Source organism: Lontra canadensis, unplaced genomic scaffold (genome assembly GCF_010015895.1).
Source record: "Lontra canadensis isolate GAN:19392208 unplaced genomic scaffold, GSC_riverotter_1.0 scaffold146, whole genome shotgun sequence".
Lineage (NCBI taxonomy): Eukaryota > Metazoa > Chordata > Mammalia > Carnivora > Mustelidae > Lontra > Lontra canadensis.
In genome coordinates this window covers 1,808,379-1,827,857 of record NW_022631140.1, presented here as the reverse complement: position 1 = coordinate 1,827,857, position 19,479 = coordinate 1,808,379, and the positions used below count along the sequence as shown (strand labels likewise).

General features: G+C 51.7%; 1 protein-coding gene across 1 annotated transcript; it reads right to left on the bottom strand.

The window, feature by feature from the left end:
* Nucleotides 1–71: 71 nt before the first annotated feature.
* ERN2 (endoplasmic reticulum to nucleus signaling 2) lies at nt 72–14,792 on the bottom strand. Its single transcript, XM_032843943.1, has 22 exons — nt 14,697–14,792; nt 13,034–13,139; nt 12,659–12,692; nt 12,339–12,411; nt 11,330–11,402; nt 11,082–11,189; nt 10,743–10,844; nt 9,553–9,817; nt 7,716–7,794; nt 7,481–7,628; nt 7,248–7,369; nt 6,217–6,372; nt 5,789–5,954; nt 3,567–3,651; nt 3,230–3,419; nt 3,053–3,152; nt 2,759–2,961; nt 1,469–1,616; nt 1,244–1,371; nt 532–655; nt 383–450; nt 72–300 (listed from the first exon to the last, which is right to left on the bottom strand). Exons 1-22 carry the CDS (start codon nt 14,790–14,792, stop codon nt 94–96), a joined length of 2,781 nt encoding a protein of 926 aa, XP_032699834.1. The 3' UTR covers nt 72–93.
* Nucleotides 14,793–19,479: the final 4,687 nt, after the last annotated feature.

Here is a 19,479-nt window from a genome sequence, read left to right as displayed (position 1 = left end):
TGCTCCAGAAGCCCTGGGCTGCCAAGACTCTGCCAGTTTTTTTTGCCACCGAGGCTGGCCTCAGCCATGGGCCCCACTCCTGGTCTGGCGGCCTCAGCTCCCGGCTGGGCATGACTTCCCGGCCCTTGAGGCCGGTGGGTAGTAGGGCAGGAAGAGGCTCTCGGAGGCACAGCTCCTCATGGCGCCGTACGTGTGGAGCAGCAGCCGTGGGAAGCGGGCCGTGAAGTACTGGACGAAGCTGTCGGGGACATGGCCGAGTGCCTGCTGGACCTCCACCGGGAGCTCCCTGTAGTGGTGCTTCTGGAGGAAGGGTGAGAGGGCCCTGCTTAGCCATGACCAGGATGCCCTGTGACCCAGGCCCCATGCAGACCCTAGAGCACACCTTGTTCCTCAGAGCACGGAGCAGGTCTCGCACTGACGTCCCCTTATATGTCCGGAACCGTCTCAGATCTGTGGGCAGGAAACTCTGGCAAGGCTGCCCCCACTGGGTTCCCCTCCATTTGGCAGCCCCACCCCAAGGCCGGCCTCTACCTGTCTGCAGCGGCACAGAGATGTGCTTATGCCAGTCGCCCCGGACCACCACGGAGCCCCCCGCCTCCAGCGTCGCCACCAGGGGCCCTCGCTCAGACTCCTTCTCCAGCCAGTCGCTGACGTCCTAGGATCCCACAGAGCTCTTGAGCCTTATGACCAGTTTCAGAGGCCAAGGCCCAGGAGTGCCCTATGGCTTGGGGGAGCAAAACGGCAAAAGCTTCTTGGTTTAGGAAAGGATTGTTACCCCTCGAGTACAGCTTCCTGGTGCCTTGTCTCCATGTTACCTGCTAGGTCTTCATCAACCAGTGAGGTAGGTACACTTGTCCTCATTTTACAGGTGAGCAAGCAGGCTCAGAGGCACCAAGTCCCTTGCTCAAGTTCACACAAGTGGGATGGGCTATCTGGGCACCAGTGTAGCATGAGTGACAACTAGGGTTGAATGGCATGGCGCATGTGTTATGGGGGGTTGGGGGGTTAGGGGTGAGTAGGGGTGTGGGGTGGAGGCTGGGGCTGGGAAGTCTGGTCGTGAGCAGACCGTGGAGGGCCGGCATGGCAACGTATAGGTGCCTAGGCCCGAGCTTGGTTCCGAGAAGGAGCTGGGCTTTCTGGAACAGGCAGACAAGTCTCTTTTCCCAGCCACTCTGGACTCCTCTTTATCACTCAGTACCCACACTTGACTTAGTTGGGGCCATCCCCAAGATTTCCCTCTGACCTGGAAGAACTGGAGCTGCTTGGCTCTGCTCCAGAAGAAGGGGTGGGCTAGCACCTGGTGAGCCAAGGGGCGGGCCTGGGGCAGGGGGCTCAGCATGGCCTCCACCAGGTTCCTGGCAACCACCTTGTCTGTAGGGGCAAATGGAGAGTCGGAGGGATGGCTTCAGGCCCGCCCAGCCCCATGCCCTGCCTCCTCCATTCCCTGCCAGGCCCCATCCCCCCTTACCATGTGCCTCTTCCTCCAGGTGAGTCAGGCTGGGAGTCCCTACAAGGATGTTGGCCTGGCGATAAAGACTCTCTCCAAAAGGGTGGCTGCCACCAGAAAGCACGTAGTAGAACACACAGCCTGCAGAGAAGATGTCCACTGCGCTTGTCTGGGGGCCAGAGAGACCAACATAAGGAGGCAGTCCCTGCTTCCGGGAAGCCTGCCAGATTCAATTCTCCCACAAGCTGTTATGTCCGCCAAGGGTTTGGTTCAGACTAGAACTCAAGGATGCTTCCTGAGCACCATCTCCTCGACCTGAGACCTCCCGCCTTCTGCACCACCGGAAAGGGCCCACGGTTTTCGTCCAAAATCTTGGCCCTCCTGAGCTGCTAGTGCACGTGTGCAAGCTGCATTCCTCCAGGCCTAGCATAGCAGGTAACAGAAGCGAGTGAGGCTGGCCGGGTGTGAGGGAATGAAGCGGCAGTGAGACCTTTTGGACTCCAGGGGACTCTCCCACGTGCAGAGCTGTGATTTTTCCAAAGGATCCAAAATCAAGATTGTTATGTGGAATTTCCCAAGAGTTAAAATACTGGCCACTAATTAAAATCTGTACAAGTTCATAACATCAGATCCTTTAGTCCTTGGATCTCTGGGTGGCCACTTCCTGCTTTCTCTTGATTTAGACAGGGGTTTGCCTAGCGACGACCTTTCCTGTGCTCTCATCTGTGTGCATGATTTCATCTTCCACCCACACACTGACAACTCAGAAATCCATAATCCTGGGGTTTCTGGGGGTCAGACACTTCTCTGGGCTTCAACTATATTCGCTCCTCTGGTGCTCCCCAAACCCTGGACACCAGTGGTTTTCCCTGGCTACCTATTAGAGTCACGTGCTCCAGGCTAGTCTGGTCAGAATCCCTGGATGTGGGGCCTGGGCTTCTGACTCTCTTAAGGTTACCAATGATTCTGCAGCACAGTGCAGATTGAAAACCCTTTTCTAGCTCAGGATTCCTTAACCCTCGTACTATTGACATTTGGGGCCAGATGCTCCAACACCGCCCCTCCCCCTACCACACAATATGAGGCACTGTCCTGTGCGCTGTAGGATCTCCAGCAGCATCCCAGGCCGCTACCCACCAGGTGTGACAACTAAGAGTGTCTCTAGACAGAGCCCAATGCCCCCTGGACAGTGAAATGGTCCCTGGATGAGAGCCACTGCTCTAGGTAAGAAGGGATGAACTATGCCACTTTACAGATGAAGAAATAGGCTTGGCCACAGCAGGAGAGGCACGGGGCCAGGGAAGGACTCACAGGACTGTCAGAGGGCAGGAGCTGTAGGAGCTCGGGGGCCATCCAGCCTTCCGTGCCGGGGATGCCTGAGCGGAGGCTGAAGCTACAGCGGCCAGCAGGCAGCTTCTTGCAGAGGCCGAAGTCTGAGAGCACCACCCTGCCTGTGCCATCAGGGCCATCAGGCCCAGCGATGAGGACATTGGCCGGCTTCAGGTCCCGGTGCACTAAGAGCAGAGCAGAGCTGAGCAGGGCTGTGGGGAAGGCAGGGCCAGGGCTGGAGGGTGGGGTGGAAGGAGAGGCAGGGGCAGGGCCTACCTATGTGTAGGGAATGCAGGTGCGCCAGGCCGGACATCAGCTGCTGCAGCGCCGTCAAGGGCGTCAGACCCCAGCGCTCCAGCTCTGGGTTTTCCACGTACTGAAGAGGGGACAGAGCATCACTGTGCAACCTGGGACCCCCGCTACCACCCCACCACCCCCCAAGCTCTGGCTCACCTCCTGCAAGGAGGCCTGGCAGAGTTCTAGGGCAATGTAGTGGAACTGGGGTCCCCGCTCGGTACAAAAGTAGCGGAGCACATTAGGGTGCCTGTCCGATTCCTGCAGCAGCTGGACCTCCCTCCGGACCAGGCCAAAGCATTCCCGGAGCAGCCGCTTCACAGCCACTGCCCGCCCCTCCAGCTGGCCCCTGGGGCGATCAGAGAAGGAAGACGAAGGAAAAGATTCCTTTCTGCACCCGCCTCTGGGAGCCTTTGAAAGACTGGCCCGCCCGAAGGACTGGCCCAAAGTGCCATGAGAGTCACCTGTCCAGCCCAGCTTCTGGTTACCTACTCACCGGAAAACGAACGTCCCGCCTGCCCCACGGCCCAGCACATCTTTGGGGTTGAAGGAAATCTTGCCCACCACGGTAAGCTGCTCAGCTGAGGGGAGAGAAGAGGGCACCGTCTCAGGGAGCGGCTGCTCAGTCCAGACCCACCACTGCCTCCACCTTTCTCTGGTCTCCCACCCTTCATGCCCAGCCTGGGGCTGCCGCTTCCTTGTGTGTGTTTGGGAAGTGACTTCACCTCAGTGCCCTCAGTTTTCTCATTTGTAAAGTAGAACTCATGTTGATGATCCCACACAGCATTACCGTAGGTTAAATGAATGTGTGGAAGGAGAGTGGGGGTATGGGCTACTATATTATCTTCCTTATCCTTCTCCCTCTTCTGGCATTTTCTGCCCAGATTTCTTTATTTACTTCCTCTGCCACTCTCTCCACCTCCACCAATTAATAACAAACCCTTTTCATTGAGGAATTGGCTTCAAATAGGAAGGTGGGCTTGGCAACTGTCAGTATGGTGAGGGTGAGTGCAGTTCCAGGAAAGACTGACCCCCCGGGATAGGACAGAACAGCAATGGGCATTTGGATGCAAAGCTGTCCCAGAGTTTGTTCTAGGGGACCAGGGAGCCCCCGGAATGCCTTGGTTTCCTATTAAGAAGGATGGGGTTGACGCAGGCAGGCAGAGGTCTATAGGCTTGGACAGTTATTGCTCTTCCCTTTGGGTAGCTTGTGAGACACCCCTCACAACGACCCACACATGTCTGGCCAGGCTGTGCCCTGTTCAGCTCCAAGGGACACCATGCATACAGCTAAACATACATTGTGCCCCAAGAGTTGTGCAGTGCGGTGGCCCCAAGAATACTCTACTCTGGAAGGGCTGCCCACTTCTGTCTCTGCAACTAGCTCTAGGAAAAGCAAATGAGAATCTGCACCAAGATCAGTGAGAAAAGTACCGAGCTGTTCCTTAGCATTGCTCTGGGTTATTTTAGGAAAACTTCACTCTCATCTCTCAAGATACAGGCAGTAACATAGATTTGTGTACCCGGAGCCCCCAGGAGTGGCTGGGCTCAGGGCCTGGAAACACAGGTGGGAGTGGGAAGCTCAGAAGGCAGGGACAGAGTTGCCGGGCTCTGACGGACTCTGGTGGTGAGGAGCGAATGGAGGACAATGTCAAGAAGAACAACAGGGTGCTTAGACGAGAGCCATTTTGGGAAAAGATGGAGTGTGGCCTGTCTGGGGAGAGATCCAACTCGAGTCTGAAGACCCCAGGAGATGAGTGTTTCAGGGTGCAGGGAGTGAGTATTAAGTGAACCCCCCCAGAGCCAGTAAACTGACAAGAGCTGCAACCCCTTGGGGCTCAGGCTACCTTTGCAGGTGCGGTGGGTACCTGCTAGAGGAGCCAGCCCCTCAGGAAGGGGAGCTGCTCTGTCTCTGCAGGGGCAGGGTGAACACAGAGTGGATGCGGGGAGCAGCACTGAAACATCAGGCCAAGAGTGGGGCGCAATTCAGCCTGAGTTAAGGGGACAACAGCACGAGGCAGTGGTTTGAGCAGAGACCAGGAGGTGCCAGCAGCAGCTCATGCAAAGGACTGAAGGCCAGTCCAGCCCAGAGCCAAAGAAGCAGGAGAAGTAGCCTAGGCTGACCAATAAGAGCATGGAAAAGCCCCCCCCCTGGGGCCATCTTCAGATACTAGGGGGAGCTTGAAAGGGCTCATTTATAAGGTCTAATTGACAAAAGAGAAATGTTTAAAAGTAAAAAGTCCTAAAGAGAGAAACAAAGGGAAAAAAAAATGAGACTTAGGTAATTTACTGGTACTGTCACCAAATATGATGTTAAACTAACACAAATATTATTAACATCACGTAAGACTGATTTAATAATAATGATACCGGTAACTTCTCATAATGAGGTGATACAATGAGGTGGGTGTTGTTACTCCCATTTGAAAGATGAGAAAATCAAAGCTCAGAGGAGGAAGGCACCTGTCAAAGTGAACAGCTAGTGGAGTTAGATCTATACCCAGTTCTATCTCCGCCGGAGAGTCCTTGAAGGTAAAAATAAAGAATGATGGCGGACATTTCTAGAGTGCTTAACTCTCTAGGAGGCTGTAAATCCTCTCTTATTACTCAGGTTTAAGTGCTGTACTATAGTGACTTCTAATAAACAACTTTGAAGCTAAACCTGCCCCATCTGTTCTCTGTGCCTGACTCTGCCCTTTCCTGTTCACTTAAGCTCACCTTCTGGGTCTTCGACTGCCTGGGCTTGCTCTGCGGGGCTTGGAAGGCTCTTCTTCTGGCCCTGGGGGGTGGCCCCTGATGGTGGGGGCTGAGCATTCTGTGAGATGTGAGGATGGTCTGCTGGTGCCAAGAGGGTCTGCTGCTCCTTCTCCACCAGCTGTTGCTGCTGAAATACAGGGCACAAGAGGACTCAGCCGTGGGCAGGTCCTGCTGTGGTGGGGCCCAGCAGTCGTGCCTGAGACAGCCTGGCACCAGACCAAGAACATACAGAACATAGTAGCAGAGGCCCAGGGAGCTGCTGGGAGAAAGACGGGATAGAATCAGAGCTGGGTGAGAGAGAGAGCTACTGAGTGGTCTTGGAGAGGAGGGGCAGGGTTCCCCCAAGGAAAACCTTAAGATGGACTTGAGGTCAGGGGTGATAGGCCTACCTGCCTCATTAGGAAAATAATCCATCCTCCCAGGAGGACAGCAGTGAGGCTAGCTGCCAACAGGTCTTGGGGTCCCAGCCCTGGATACAAGTCTGGGGTTTTCTCTTCAGGATGCCTCTCCAGGTTCCAAGGTTTCTCACGGCTCAGGCTCAGGAGCTGAGGACAAAGGAGCTTTCACTCTTAGCACACTATGGAAACCCTAACCCTTCTCCATCACCCAGTACACAGGCTGGGCAGAGAGTATCCATGAGGCCATAGCCTGGGTGCTCTCCATGGTGCTGAAGCATCATGGTGTCCCAGAAGTGTGGTCTTCCAAAACTAGCTGATGACCGACCAGCATCTGGGGCAACTGGGGGTGGGAAGGTTTGGCATCACTAAAAAACACAGATACTCTTGGGAAATCACCAAAAAATTCAGATATCCATCTCCAGTTCAGTGGGGACTGAGTGGGCTTCCCAGTTACTCTAATGAGCAACCAGATTTGAGAATTACTGCTCCACCTCATGGCTAGGGTTTTTTGTTTGTTTTTGTTTGTTGTTGTTGTTGCTGTTGTTTTTCCTTCCTTCCATCCTTCCGCTCTCTCTCTTTTTTTGAAAGATGTATTTGTTTATTTGAGAGTGAAAGAGAGTGGGGCGGGGGTAGGGGCAGAGGGAGAGGGAGCAGGTCATGGCTGTTCTAACCTTGAACCACTAGGGATTCTTGCCCAACCCTCTCCCAGTAGAGCATGGTTTTATAGTTTTTCTGTTTACATTTCCTAACTTGAGAAATATTCTGTAATTTATACACTGTAAAATTAAAACTGTGATTCTTATTTCACAATTTAGATAACCAATATCCTTTGATACTTCTAATATGTTTCTGGCAATAACAACATATATGTATGTTTTTCTTCCAGGAGATTGTGTGATGTCAGTTGACCCACACCCAGATGTACTCCTAGAAGCCTGAGGGGAAGGTCCAATACCAATGGCTCCCTCCCAACCTGCCAAGCCCCCCGTCCCCGCCATGTCCTCTGCCCTTCTAGCACTGACCTCCAGGAAGAGGGTGGGGGCCTGTGTGTTTTCTGAGAGTCTGTTCTCAGCAGTCCCACTCTGTGGGGTGGGATGCACCCTCAGCATGGTAGTATGCAGGACTGGGGGTGGCTCATGGTATCCTAAGGGGCAGAGCAAAGGTCAGCTGGCTGAAGGTGACATCAGCCTTCCAGCTCAGAAGCAGGGCTCATAGGCCCTTCATCTACTCAAAATTTGAGCCAGGAGAATCTCACCGATGAGCAGCCACTGGCTAGGAAGGGCTATACTGCCTGAGGGATATCTGACAGCAGTGCTAGGTGAGCCCTTTCGTTCTCCTGAGACTTGGAGTGTCACTTCTTCTGTGGTGGGGCCATCCATGGGGGCCAGGGTCAGTCCACGAGGCTGTGGCAGAAGATAGAGAGTCATGAGTGAGGGGCTCCTCTCCTACCCCATCCCCTCTTTCCAGCCCCCTCAGAGACCCCTTCTCACCACTAGGGCCACCCCTGTATGAACCAGTGCTTTAGAAACATAGAAGCCGGTTTCATCCTTCCCCACATACAGTGTCATCCTAGTGAGGGAGAAGAAAAAAGGGGAGAAGGATGAGTGATGGTGGTGGGTAGTTTCAGTTACCACTGTACCTGTGTCTTTGTGTTGCGCTCTCCGACACTGACTCTGGTCTTAACCATGTGACTTGCTTTGGAGAATGAGACAATAGCAAATGTATCATAAGCAGTGGCTTGAGAAGGGCTCAGCTAGCCTGCTGGGGCACGAGAGGACCTCATTTGACACACCCTAGGCCAAATATTCCACCAATTATGATAGAGTTGAAAGAGGTCATCTTAAACTATCCAGACTCAGCCAAGCCACCAGATTGCCCACATCAGAAAACCACCCAGCTGACTCACAGAATCTTGAAAAATAACTAATGTTCATTGTTTTTAAGCTCTAGGTTTTGGGAGTACTTTGTTATGTGGCAGAAGCTAACAGATACAAACTCTAGAGTCACGATTTCTAAATCTGTGTCTAGCCCAGACCTTTTTCAAGAGCTCAGTTTTCTAAGTGTGAAGTTGGCACTTCATTCCTTACACCCCCTTCCTCCTCTAGAGCTCCCTACCTCTGAAAAGGACAGCACTTATGTGCTTCTAGAAACTGGAGCACTTGCTCACAGACCTTGATTCCTTGCCCACAACCGCCAAATTCCCTGATCACCAAATTCTTACTGTTTTCCCCCCTTCATATCTCTTACTTTCCACTTATTTCCATTTCTAGCATTTCCACCTTATTCCAAAGGGCCTTCATCTCATGTCTGAACTAATGCAGTATTCTATGCATGGACACTTCCTTGCTCTACCACTCTATGATGTTCTCCACACTGCAACCAGAGTTGTCTTTCTAAAATGAAAAAAGATGATTCTAATCACTTTTTTGCTTAAAACTGTCCAATGTCTTTTCCTTAGCCTTAGGAGAAAATGTCCAAACATTTCAATGATCCTACAAGATCCCTGCTTAACACCCTCTGACCTTATTCCATGCTCAGATCTATGTTCCAGACTTATTTAATTTCTGTTCCCTGGTTGCCATGTGCATGCTAGCTTTCACTCGCTCTCTCTCTCTCTCTCGCTTTCTACTCATCCTTCAGGTTTCAATTTAGATGTCCTTTCTTCCAGGAAGCCTTCCATGACTGCATCCTGCCCCCAGTATCAATTTAGGTAACCTTCCTATACATTCCCATGGCAAATCTATACTTCTCTTTTATCATTCTCTATCATACTTATTACAATTGTCCTCTTACACACCCATCTTCCACACTAGACTCTAAGATCTCTTTAGGTAAGAACACAGGCTGTATTATTGTACTTCCAGAGCCTGACAGGTAACTAATACACAGTAAGTGCTCAATTAATACTTGTGTAATGAATGAATGGGTAATCTGTTATTTTTCCAGCCTGTCTCTTTGTCCCCTAAGATGGGGACTCTAAAGCATTCAGTACTGTAGGAAAAGGGAAAGGTTTGTCTTTAACAGTCACTAAGGCACAGCACCTGCCACGCAGAACAAGCACCATCCATACACTGGAGTGGAGACCCAGAGGCCCCCTGTAGGCCAATTTTGCTCTACAGTTGCCAAATAGAAGGCTATCCCAAAGGTCCTGGGACACCGTGGGGGCTGGGGGGTGCGGGGTGCTGGCCACTGGTTATTTGCCAATCAGTTTTGTAAATACCCAGTTTGAAATATTTTGGCTCCTGGTTCAGCTGTATAGGTGTGTCATGCTTAAACTTCCAGTCCGCCCAGGGGGCTCCTCCCCAGTCCTCAGGGATGGGCACCTACAGGAGCGGAGTGTCTGAGGTGGAAAAGTCAGTAGCCGTGTCCCGAGGGCCTGAAGCAGGCAGTCGGATGTGGCCCCAGCGGAGGGCAAGGAAATGCAGGGTGTCCCGAGCCAGCGTGAGGTGGGGCAGCTGGCGCAGGCTGTCCTGGTGCCAGGTGTAGATTCCCATCACTGGCATGCCCAAGTCCTGTGTCCACAGCACCGCCCCGCTTCCCGGGTCCACAGTGAGCAGCAGGCCCATCCCACAGGATGCCAGGTGGCTCATGTCTGCAAGAAAGACCCCAGGGAGGTGTGGGCAAGGAGCTCTGACCTGAGGCATCTCAGAGCGTTTTGGGAGGTGGGGGGAATTCCTCGGAGGGTAGGCCATCAGGAGGGCACTCACATGTGTGGGGGTCAGGTGAGATCCCCTGGAGGGTTAGGAGGACATGGGAAGCTCAGTCAGAGTGTATTGGGTCACCTTGATCCATCAGGGGATCAGTCAGGGTCAACCGGGGAGGTATGTAAGATATGGGGGTCAGTCAGGGTCATCTAGAACTGACTTAGGTGTGTGACTCAGTCCAGGTCACTTGAGAGAGGTCACTTAGAATGTGGGGTAGTCAGCCATGGTCTGATTAAGGTCACCCAGGAGATAATCAGGTGGCCTGGAGGCATGTGGGTCACTTGGGAGTCAGTTGGGTGAGAAGGGGCTGAGTCAGGGGCCCTGGGGGTGTCAGCTGGGATATGTTATGGTTACTTGTGTGGGTTCCATGCAAAATGAAGTCGGGGTAAAAGGGGTGGCTTGGGGACCCCTGTAAGGTCACTCAGGCCGTTGGATGGGATGGTCATAGTATCAAGGGGGTGGTCAGAATTATCTGGGGGAGGTTAATCTTGTGGGAGTTCACTTAGGGTCATCTCTCAGGAGTTGTTCAACTTTGAGGGTCAGTGAGGACCCATCAGAGTGTTTGTGGGTTGCTTGGGGTCACTCAGGACAACAGGGGCCACACAGGGTTACCTGGCTTAGCTCCTTTGGAATATGGAGGAGTGAGGATGTTAAAGACGGCTCAGGGTAAAGGAGGGTCTGGCGGGGGTTGAGGGGGGTCACTTAGGGTTGTCCACCAAGGGTGTGTCATTCAGAATGTGGTGAGGCTTGGTAAGCGTTCCCTGAGTCGGAGAACTTGCTCAAAAGCTGGAGCCAGGGAAAGGCAGCACTCACATTTTCCAGGCAAGCTGTCCATGGGGGGTGCCGAGTAGCGTCGGTAGGTCGTGTTCCAGCGCAGGGCCGGGGTCCGGTGGTCGTGCATGGTGACCGTGTACTCTGCGAATGCCCAGAAGCAGGGTGACCAGGAATGCCCGTATGATATTCCTCCCACACCCACCCTAGGGGATGTCATTGTGCACCCATCCTGGAGGCCAGAGTCAGCGAGGGTCACAATCTGTCTGGGTCACCGCTGTCTCTTCAGCTCAGGGCAATGTTTGCAGACTGACAGATTGACTGACTGGGCAGGATTCAACTTGGAAAGCAATTTCCAGGAGCCGCTGGGACATGACTCACGTGTTCGGCCAATGTAGAGGCGTGGGGTAGAGTGACCCTCTGTGGTCAGTGTCATCTGTGTCTTTCCTGACTCAGGGTCCACCACAAACCAGGCATCCTGCTTCCGGCCTATGGAGGTGGAAAGTGGCCCAGCCCTCAAGATGGCCTGGGACAGGGTGTGCTACCTGCTGTCCTGTACCCAGCTGTCCCCACCCCCCATAACAAGGTCCTCTCCTGGACCTGGACCCACGGGCTGGAGAGATGCTTACCCGTGTAGAAGACGCCATCAGAGCTGCGACATGGGGAGGCATGAACCAGCTCAGGGATGGTGAAGGGCAGCCTCTGAGAAGGAACATTTCCAGGAAAGAGAAAGGGCAGAAAAACACATACAACCTGTCACTAGAGGCAATCAGTATCATTTTCATTTCCCAGAGAGTGTCAGTAACTTGGCTGTTGTCACACAGCAGGCTTCCAATGGGATAAAGTTCTAACAAACATTCCACCCCATTCCCTGTGACAAATCCAGAGTGCTATTCCATAGACCCCATTGGAGTCCCGCTGTGGAAGACGAACGCCTTCTCTCCCCTGTGTGCATGTCCCTTTGTAAGGCGACCTGTCAGCCATGTCCATAACCAAGTGCAATCTATCTCTTCACCGCTTGACTCTGCACTTGGCCACAGGACTTGCTTTGGCTGGCAAGACGTTAGCAAAGGTGATAACAAGCAAAGTTGGACAAGGGTTTGTGCACTGGCCTTGCCCTTTCTCTGGTTCCCTTGTTGCTACCACGTGGACAAGCCCAAGCTCTCCTGATGAGGATGAGCGATGCCTGGCCCAGCTGTCCCTCTCAGAAGCCTGCCAACCACCAACCAACTTTCAGAAAGACAGCCATCCAGCTGACCACAGACGCCGGAGCAAGCTCAGTCAAGACCACCCAGCTGAGTCCAGCCAAAACTGTGATCCCACAAAATGGTGAGTTAAATCAACGGCTGGTATTTTTAAGCCATTGAGTTGCAGGGTGACTATTTATTTAGTAAAAGCTAACTGATGGAAGTTTCCCCCTTGAAGCCCCCAGCGTCCTGAAGAAGCCTTGTGACACCCTCAGGGGCCCGACAGTCTGCTGCTCCCACCACCCCCTTTCAACAGGTGCCTCTGGAAAGCCTTCCCATAATGTCCTCTGCAGGAGGCCCTCTGCAGGACCCTCAGACACCAACCATGCAGCCCCCTCGGTGCTCCAGCCTGGGCTCTCTCTCTCTACCCCAAACACTGTAGGAAACACACCATTAATCCCTGTTGTTTCTGGGTCCCCAAGATGTACAGGCTGCCATCAGCTGGGTCTGAGAGAAAGGCTGTCCTGTGGGGCAGAGGAGAACAGGGGGAGAGTTAGACACACACGCCCTGGGTTCATGGGTGCCCCAGTTCCCTCCATCTTCCCAGCTGGTAGGAGCCCACTCTGTGGGAGGCACCACAGAGCTCCATAGCCAAACTCTTCCCTTCCTTCCAACATGCCCCCATGCCCACTCCACCCAACTCCCTCCACACAACCGTGGCTTCCACATCTCCCAGACCCCCTCTCCTTCAAAGACCGCAGGTTCACTTACTCGGTGACATACATTGGCCCCTGGATGACGGGATCTGCAGGCACAGGGACATGAAGCGTGAGTAACCTCCTCCAACTCCCCACTGATAAGCCTAGCTCATGTTCATTGTGTGCTTAAGTGTGTGCCAGACACGGAGCCAAACATTCGTCTGCATGTAATTTAATCCTCCCAAAGAGCTCTGTAGGGTCCTCACCCTTGGCCCTATTTTATGGGTGAGGATATGGAGGCTCAGAGAGGGGAAGTGACTTTCCCAAGGCTACACAGCTGGGAAGTGGTCCAGTTGCCTGCAGACACCGGCTTATTGGATTCTAGATCCCAGACACTTATCTTCTACGTCACAGGTCCAAGGAAGGAAGGGGATTGCCCGCTGCTCACCATCCTTCAGTGTCCACTTCAAGTCCCCCGTCTGCTTGCTCAGTGCGTGGAGACTTCCGTCCAGGGTGGACACTAGCAGGAGGCTCTCTGGCCTGAGGGTCTGGACCTGAAGTGGGAAACAAAGTCACCTTCTCGCAGAAGGGGACAGACAAAGAAGGAAGCATGACTGGCTCCCCCATTGATGGGAGGTGGGAGGCTCTCTAAAGTCCCTCCCCTTCCCCACCACTCAATTCTTTCTGGTTTTCTAGAGAAGACTGGGGCCTTTATGAGAGGACTTCACAGCCTCCCAATAAGACCAGTGCTCTTGTCCCCAGCACTATGTAAATTATATAAATGAGGGCGAGAGACTAAGACTTACACAGGGTAGGTAATGAGCCTAAGACCACACAGAATGGGTACTTGAACCACCAAGCCTCTGATTACAGGGCCTGATCCCATACTCGTTTGCCACACTGTCTGGCTCTCTTGGGATGACCCCTTTCTGCCTCCCCAGACCAGTCCAGCTGCTTTTGGTGCCAGGTCTTGGGGTCCTCTGGACCAAGGCTTGGGGGCAGCCAAGGGATGGAGGGCTGGAGCTGCCCTTGCATCGGGCCCCTGCTGGGCTAACTCACCTGCTCTAGCCCCTCCTTGAGCAAACAGGGTGAGGCTGAGTGCCCAGCAGGAAACCTAACATCCGGGTGGCCCAGCCACACCCCTGCAAAAGCCACATCCTGCTCCGGGACCCTCAGGTTTGGAGCTACGCCAGTGGTTTTGATGGTGAGTTGGAAAACTGCCTCTTAACCCCTCTCTTTTCGAAGCCTGTTTTCTGGTCTGAGAAGAAGCTGCAGACAGGTTGCCCACAGCTGAGGTGGGTTGACCATCATCATGCCTACACATTTGTTTTTGATTAGCTAACCATTTTTACAATTGGAACTATTTCCATTTTTTAAAGTCAAGATTTCTAATTTTTCTCCTTTCTAGTTTTTCTCATTTTTCTGGAAACACCTGCTCTGGCCACCCTGGTCTCTCATTCCTACTCGGCAGTCACGGGTGGACCCAGAGTGGGATGCGGGGCAGGGGTCTGGCGTGAACGGCGAACCCACCATGATCCCGTTTGCCATTCTGGGGACTGCAGGCTGAACAAGTCAATTTTATTCTGGGTGCCTTTGCCTTCTTCCTGCATTTCTGTACAACTGGACTCTTACCTGCTGGCAGGACAGGACCTGATCCCCACAACTCCTAGTTATTTATCCCAGAGGTTCTGAACCCAGGGTCCAGGTGTGGGTAAGGGAGAATGGCCATGAACCACCTGAATTTCTCGACAGAGGACACTTAAGTGGACCCTGTGTCTCCACCAGGGATCCCAGGACTTTTAGGAGGCCCCCCACCCAGTCCATGCTGTTCTCTCCACCTGCACCCCCACACTGCAGAAGGGGGCACCTGTTCAGTGCCTTTCCATGCTGGCACATCTCTCCAGCTGGGTGTTTGTGGGGCCATCTCAAGCCCTCAAACCTAGGAGGCTTTTCCTGGCCAGGGTCTGATTTGAGGCCCTCTGGACCTGGAGGAGGGGAAGGCGCCTCCTGTGGCCTCAACTCCCCACCCTCAACCCGATGGCTTAGCAACTGCCCCCGCCCCCAGTCCGAGGCCCAGAACTTGGAGGTCCCGCCACCGCCCCATGTCTCACCTGTGGCCCTGGCGACCGGAGCAGCGCCACGAGCTGGAGCAGGAGCCCGAGGCGGAGCGGGGGCCATGGGCCGCAGCCCCCGGCTGCACTCACCATAGTAGGTCCCTCAGTGCCTCCAGGGGACAGCAAGGACCCTGCCTAGCCAGGAGGAGACTCCGCCCTGGGCTGGGCCACTTGGTACACAGTAGCCAGAGCGCAACCTCAGCTGGTGTCCCGCCCTTCCCCCTCACCCCCGCCCCGCCTGCCCTTCCCATCACACCCACAACGGCACCCCCAGTCACTCTGCTAGAGAGAGAGTGCGGGGAGGTTAGCAGCCGAGGCCATTCATGCAGACTGACGGTCCCAGGCACCAAGTACTCTACCAAGCGCTCCGCATCCTCCCCCGTTATTCAACGGTCCCAGCACTACCGATGGAAAAGCAGAGGCTGGGCACTGGAATTCAAGGTCAGACGTCTGCCCTCAGAGCGTGTGCTCTTTGTTACTGTGCTAAGGCATCTTTCATTGAGAGACTGTGGAATATGGATGAACTGATGGACACATTCATTCAATAAATATTGATCTATTAAGCAGTCCGGGAGGCAGGAGAGATAGAGTACCTGTCTTTGCAGAACTCACAGCCTCCTATGCCTTAGATACCAGACTGGGCAGCATCCAGCACTCCTTGCTGTGGTGGTTCCGGTCCTTGCTGCAGGCAGACCTCCCTGACTTGGTTCAGAGAGGGCCTGCAGGGATCCCATTAGTTTTCACGTTTGGGCTCATTCATTTCTCTTTCTTCCTGGTGTAAAAATCACTGCTGATCTGAGGATCATGCAGCTCGGCTCTGCCCCTCTCTGCCTCTGCCTCTCTGGGCATCCCTGGCCCTCCTGGGCATGCCCCCATAGTCACAGAAGAGTTTGCTAGCTGGCTCACAGCCTCCACCCCAAATATGCCACCATCACTGGTGTCTTTAGTGTCACCTGCTGCTGCACATGCCCCAGCATGTGATTAACTCTCGATTTCCTAGGCTTGTCCAAGTAACCCCAACTTGCTAGGCTGGCACCCCCATCCCTCTGCTGCTCCAAGGATGGGCTGCTGAGAGCTCACAGGTCCCTGCTTTCTCCACAGAATTGTCCTTGGCTGACTGAAGCATCCTGTGCCCTCCTACCCACGACTGACTGACATGGGGAAACAAAAGACTGGCCCCTTTCCCTCAAGCTGGAACCAACTCTGAGGTACAATTTGGGTTGCGGAGGTCCCTGTCCTTCACTCACTCCCCTTCTCTTAGAGAGTTCTTCCCAGGGCGCAACCTCAGCTTGAGTCAGAACCCCTGCCTCAGGCTCTGTTTTTAAGAACCTACCTGATCTGAGGCACCTTGTCATCCCATTTTCATCAAGTGCAGCCTTAGAAAACCCAACTGCCTCGTGGCAAGAAGCCTCTTCTAGGAACGTGTACATCATAAAGTCTTTGGTTTACGTGGTTACTCCTTCAAGCTTAGCTGCTCCAATACTCCCAATTGGCCAGGTGGTCCTAATTTCCTAACAGAAGTGATTGCTTGTCACTCTAGAAACCAGCCCAAGCTCCTGACGGTGTGAATGAGTCCTCCTTTATGCTTTGTATTTTGTATACTGTACATCCACTTTGAAATGTATATGGTGTTTGTTCATCATGCTTGGATTCATAGTCATGTCTCATGCAAATCCATTCAATTTGCATAGACAACCTACAAAACCCGAATAAATCATTTGTGTGTGTGATGATATGAATAATACACACTGTAGAGACTTTCTAACATTCAGGAAAATATAAATAGGAAGAAGAAAATTCATTCATGGTTCCACCTCCTGGAAACAGTACCTTTGTTAACATTCTGTCATAGTTCCTCCTGTGTTTTGTTTTTTCCTATGCCTATATGCTTTAGGGGGCTACTATGTTCAAACACTAATGATGTTTTCCTTCCTCCAGAGCTTCTTTTCCCCCCGATAGCTCTTCTCTTCAGGTGAGGCTGCTCTGAATTTATTGCCTCTGAGAAGGGAGGAGGAGGGACAGAGAGAAAACAAAGCTTCTTCTAGCTTTTGTTTTTGAACACTTCAGAGCATGAACCTAGACCTGAGAGAATAAATAATGAGAGCAGAAAAGTGGAAAAGTCGCTTCCCAGGCTCAGAGAGAAGGAAAATAAGGAGGAGTAGGGGGTGAGAACTTGCTAGAGCCTCGTCACCCAAGGACCGGCCCCCGTGTAGCTTTGTGGGATCAAGAGGAGAGGGGCTTTGTATCTGGAGAGGTAGTGAGCCCTGGAGACACCACATGCTGTGTCTGGGCAGACGGGGGTGTTGGGGAGGTTCCCACTGTCTAGTGTGATGTAGAGGTGGGAAAATGTTTTCCAAATGCCCGAGGAGGAGCTGGAGAGAGGGGGTGGGGAGAGAAAGTCCTTGGAAAGAAAGAGGAACAAGGGGCGCCTGGGTGGCTCAGTTGGTTGGGTGTCTGCCTTCTGCTCAGGTTGTGATCCCAAGGTCATGGGATTGAACCCCACGTGGGGCTGCTTGCTCAGCGGGGAGCCTGCTTCTCCCTCTGCTCCTCCCCCTGCCCGTGCTCTCTCTCTCTAATGATTACATTAAAAATCTTAAAAAAAAAAAAAGGAGGAACAATGCAGCAGAGACTAATAAGGACAAGAGACCAGACCCAATGGCGGAAGCAAGACCGCATGGCATCTCAAGAGACACCAGCTGGTATGGGCAATGATGATGACAAGGACTCAGTGCCCTCTTGCCTCTTGGCATTATGTAAACTCCATGGAACTTAAACCCACCCTGAAAAAGAGCCGGGAGAAAACAGATGGGGCTGAATTTCTTCCACCTGTCACAAAAGGAGCTTGAAATAAAAAGTAAAATTGAGTTATATAGAAATAAAGCTACATTTCTTCTCCGACGTCAATTTGTGCTATTATGTGCTCTGCTTCTAGACAAGTACACATAAACCAATAGCCTTCCTCCATTCTAGCAAAAGAGGGGAGAAAACAGAAACAGTAATGGGTGAAATATTCTGAGCATGATAGCAATAAAAAGAAAATGCTTAGGAATGAATTTAACTAGAGAGGCACAGGACCTCTATGAGGAAAACTATAAAGTTTTATGAAGGATATAAAACAAAAATGTGAACAAATGGAAAGACGTGACCCTATGTGGGAAGATTTAACATAATTAAAATGTCAATTTTCTCCAAATTAGTTCCAAGTATAATGAAATTCTATTAACCCAGGGTTTTTAAAACTTGGCTAACATAAAGATCATATGCAAGAATAAATGCCTGAGAATAGTTGAGAAAAGTGTGAAAATAAAGAAAAATGGGAAGGGTGCTTATGTTACCAGATATCAGAATACCTGATAAAAGTACAGTATCAGTACCCCTGGGGGAAAAATATATATATATATATATATATGTTTATAAAAAATAAAATTATAAAAAAAAAAAAAGTACAGTATCAATGTCATTTCCTCATGGGAACTGACAAACAGAGAAATATATCGGTTGGACCAAACAGAGAATCCATAAATATATATCAGTATTTGGGAGAATTTAATAAATGACAAAGATGATATTTTAATGCAATGGGAAATTTATTTTTAAGATTTTATTTATTTATTTGACAGAGAGAGAGAAAGCACGCAAGCAAGGAGAGAGCAGAGGGAGAAGGAGAAGCAAGCTCCCCGCTAAGCAGGGAGCTTGACATAGGACTTGATCCCAGATGCTTAACCGACGGAGCCACCCAGGCCCCCCTCAATGGGAAATTTAGAAAGTGCCTTGGCATTATTATTTACGTACCAGGAAGAAAGTAAATCTCTCTCTCTCTCTCTTTCTTTCTCTTGGATTTGCATTTTTAAACACTGAAGTCTAGTTGACACAATGTTACATTAGTCTTAGGTGTGTGGTCCAGGGTTTCAACAACTCTTGTTCCTGGTGCTGTGCCATCTGCAAAGGGAGCTTCCATCTGTGACCTTTCTCTCTTTCTTTAACATACATTTGATTTTTCAGAGCCATTTTAGATTCACAGCAAAACTGAGTAGAAAGTCCAGAGATTTCCTATATATCCTCTGCTCCACACATTCATAAGCTACCCCTATTATCAATGTCCCCCCACTAGAGGGGTACCTTTGTGACAGTCGATGAACCCACACTGACGTCACTACCATCCAAGGTCCACAGTCTACATTGGGGGGGGTCACACTTGGGTTGTACATTTTATGAGTTTGGACTAATGTATAATGGTATGTATCCACCATTAAAAAGTAATACAAAGTATTTTCACTGTCCTAAAAATCCTCTGTGTTCTGCCTATGATTCCCTCCCTCCTCTTACTTTTTTTTTTTTAAGATTTTTATTTATTTACGAGAGAGAGAGAGATCAGGGGGAAGGGCAGAGGCAGAGACAAGCAGACTCTGCACTGAGCGTGGAGCCTGATGTGGGGCTTGATATCAGGACCCTGAGATTGTGACCTGAGCTGAAACCAAGAATCAGATGCTTAACCAACTGAGCCAACCAGGTGCCCCCGACTCTGTCCTCTTTAATCCTTGGCAACCAATGATCTTTTCACTGTCTCCATAGTTTTGCCTTTTCCAGAATGTCATATAGTTGGAATCGTAGAGTATGCAACCTGTTCAGGTGGCCTTCTTTATTTTATTTTTTTAAAGGTTTTATTTATTTATTTGTCAGAGAGAGAGGGAGAGAGAGAGAGAGGCAGGCAGAGTGGCAGGCAGAGGCAGAGGGAGAAGCAGGTTCCCCGCGGAGCAAGGAGCCTGGTTTGGGACTCGAT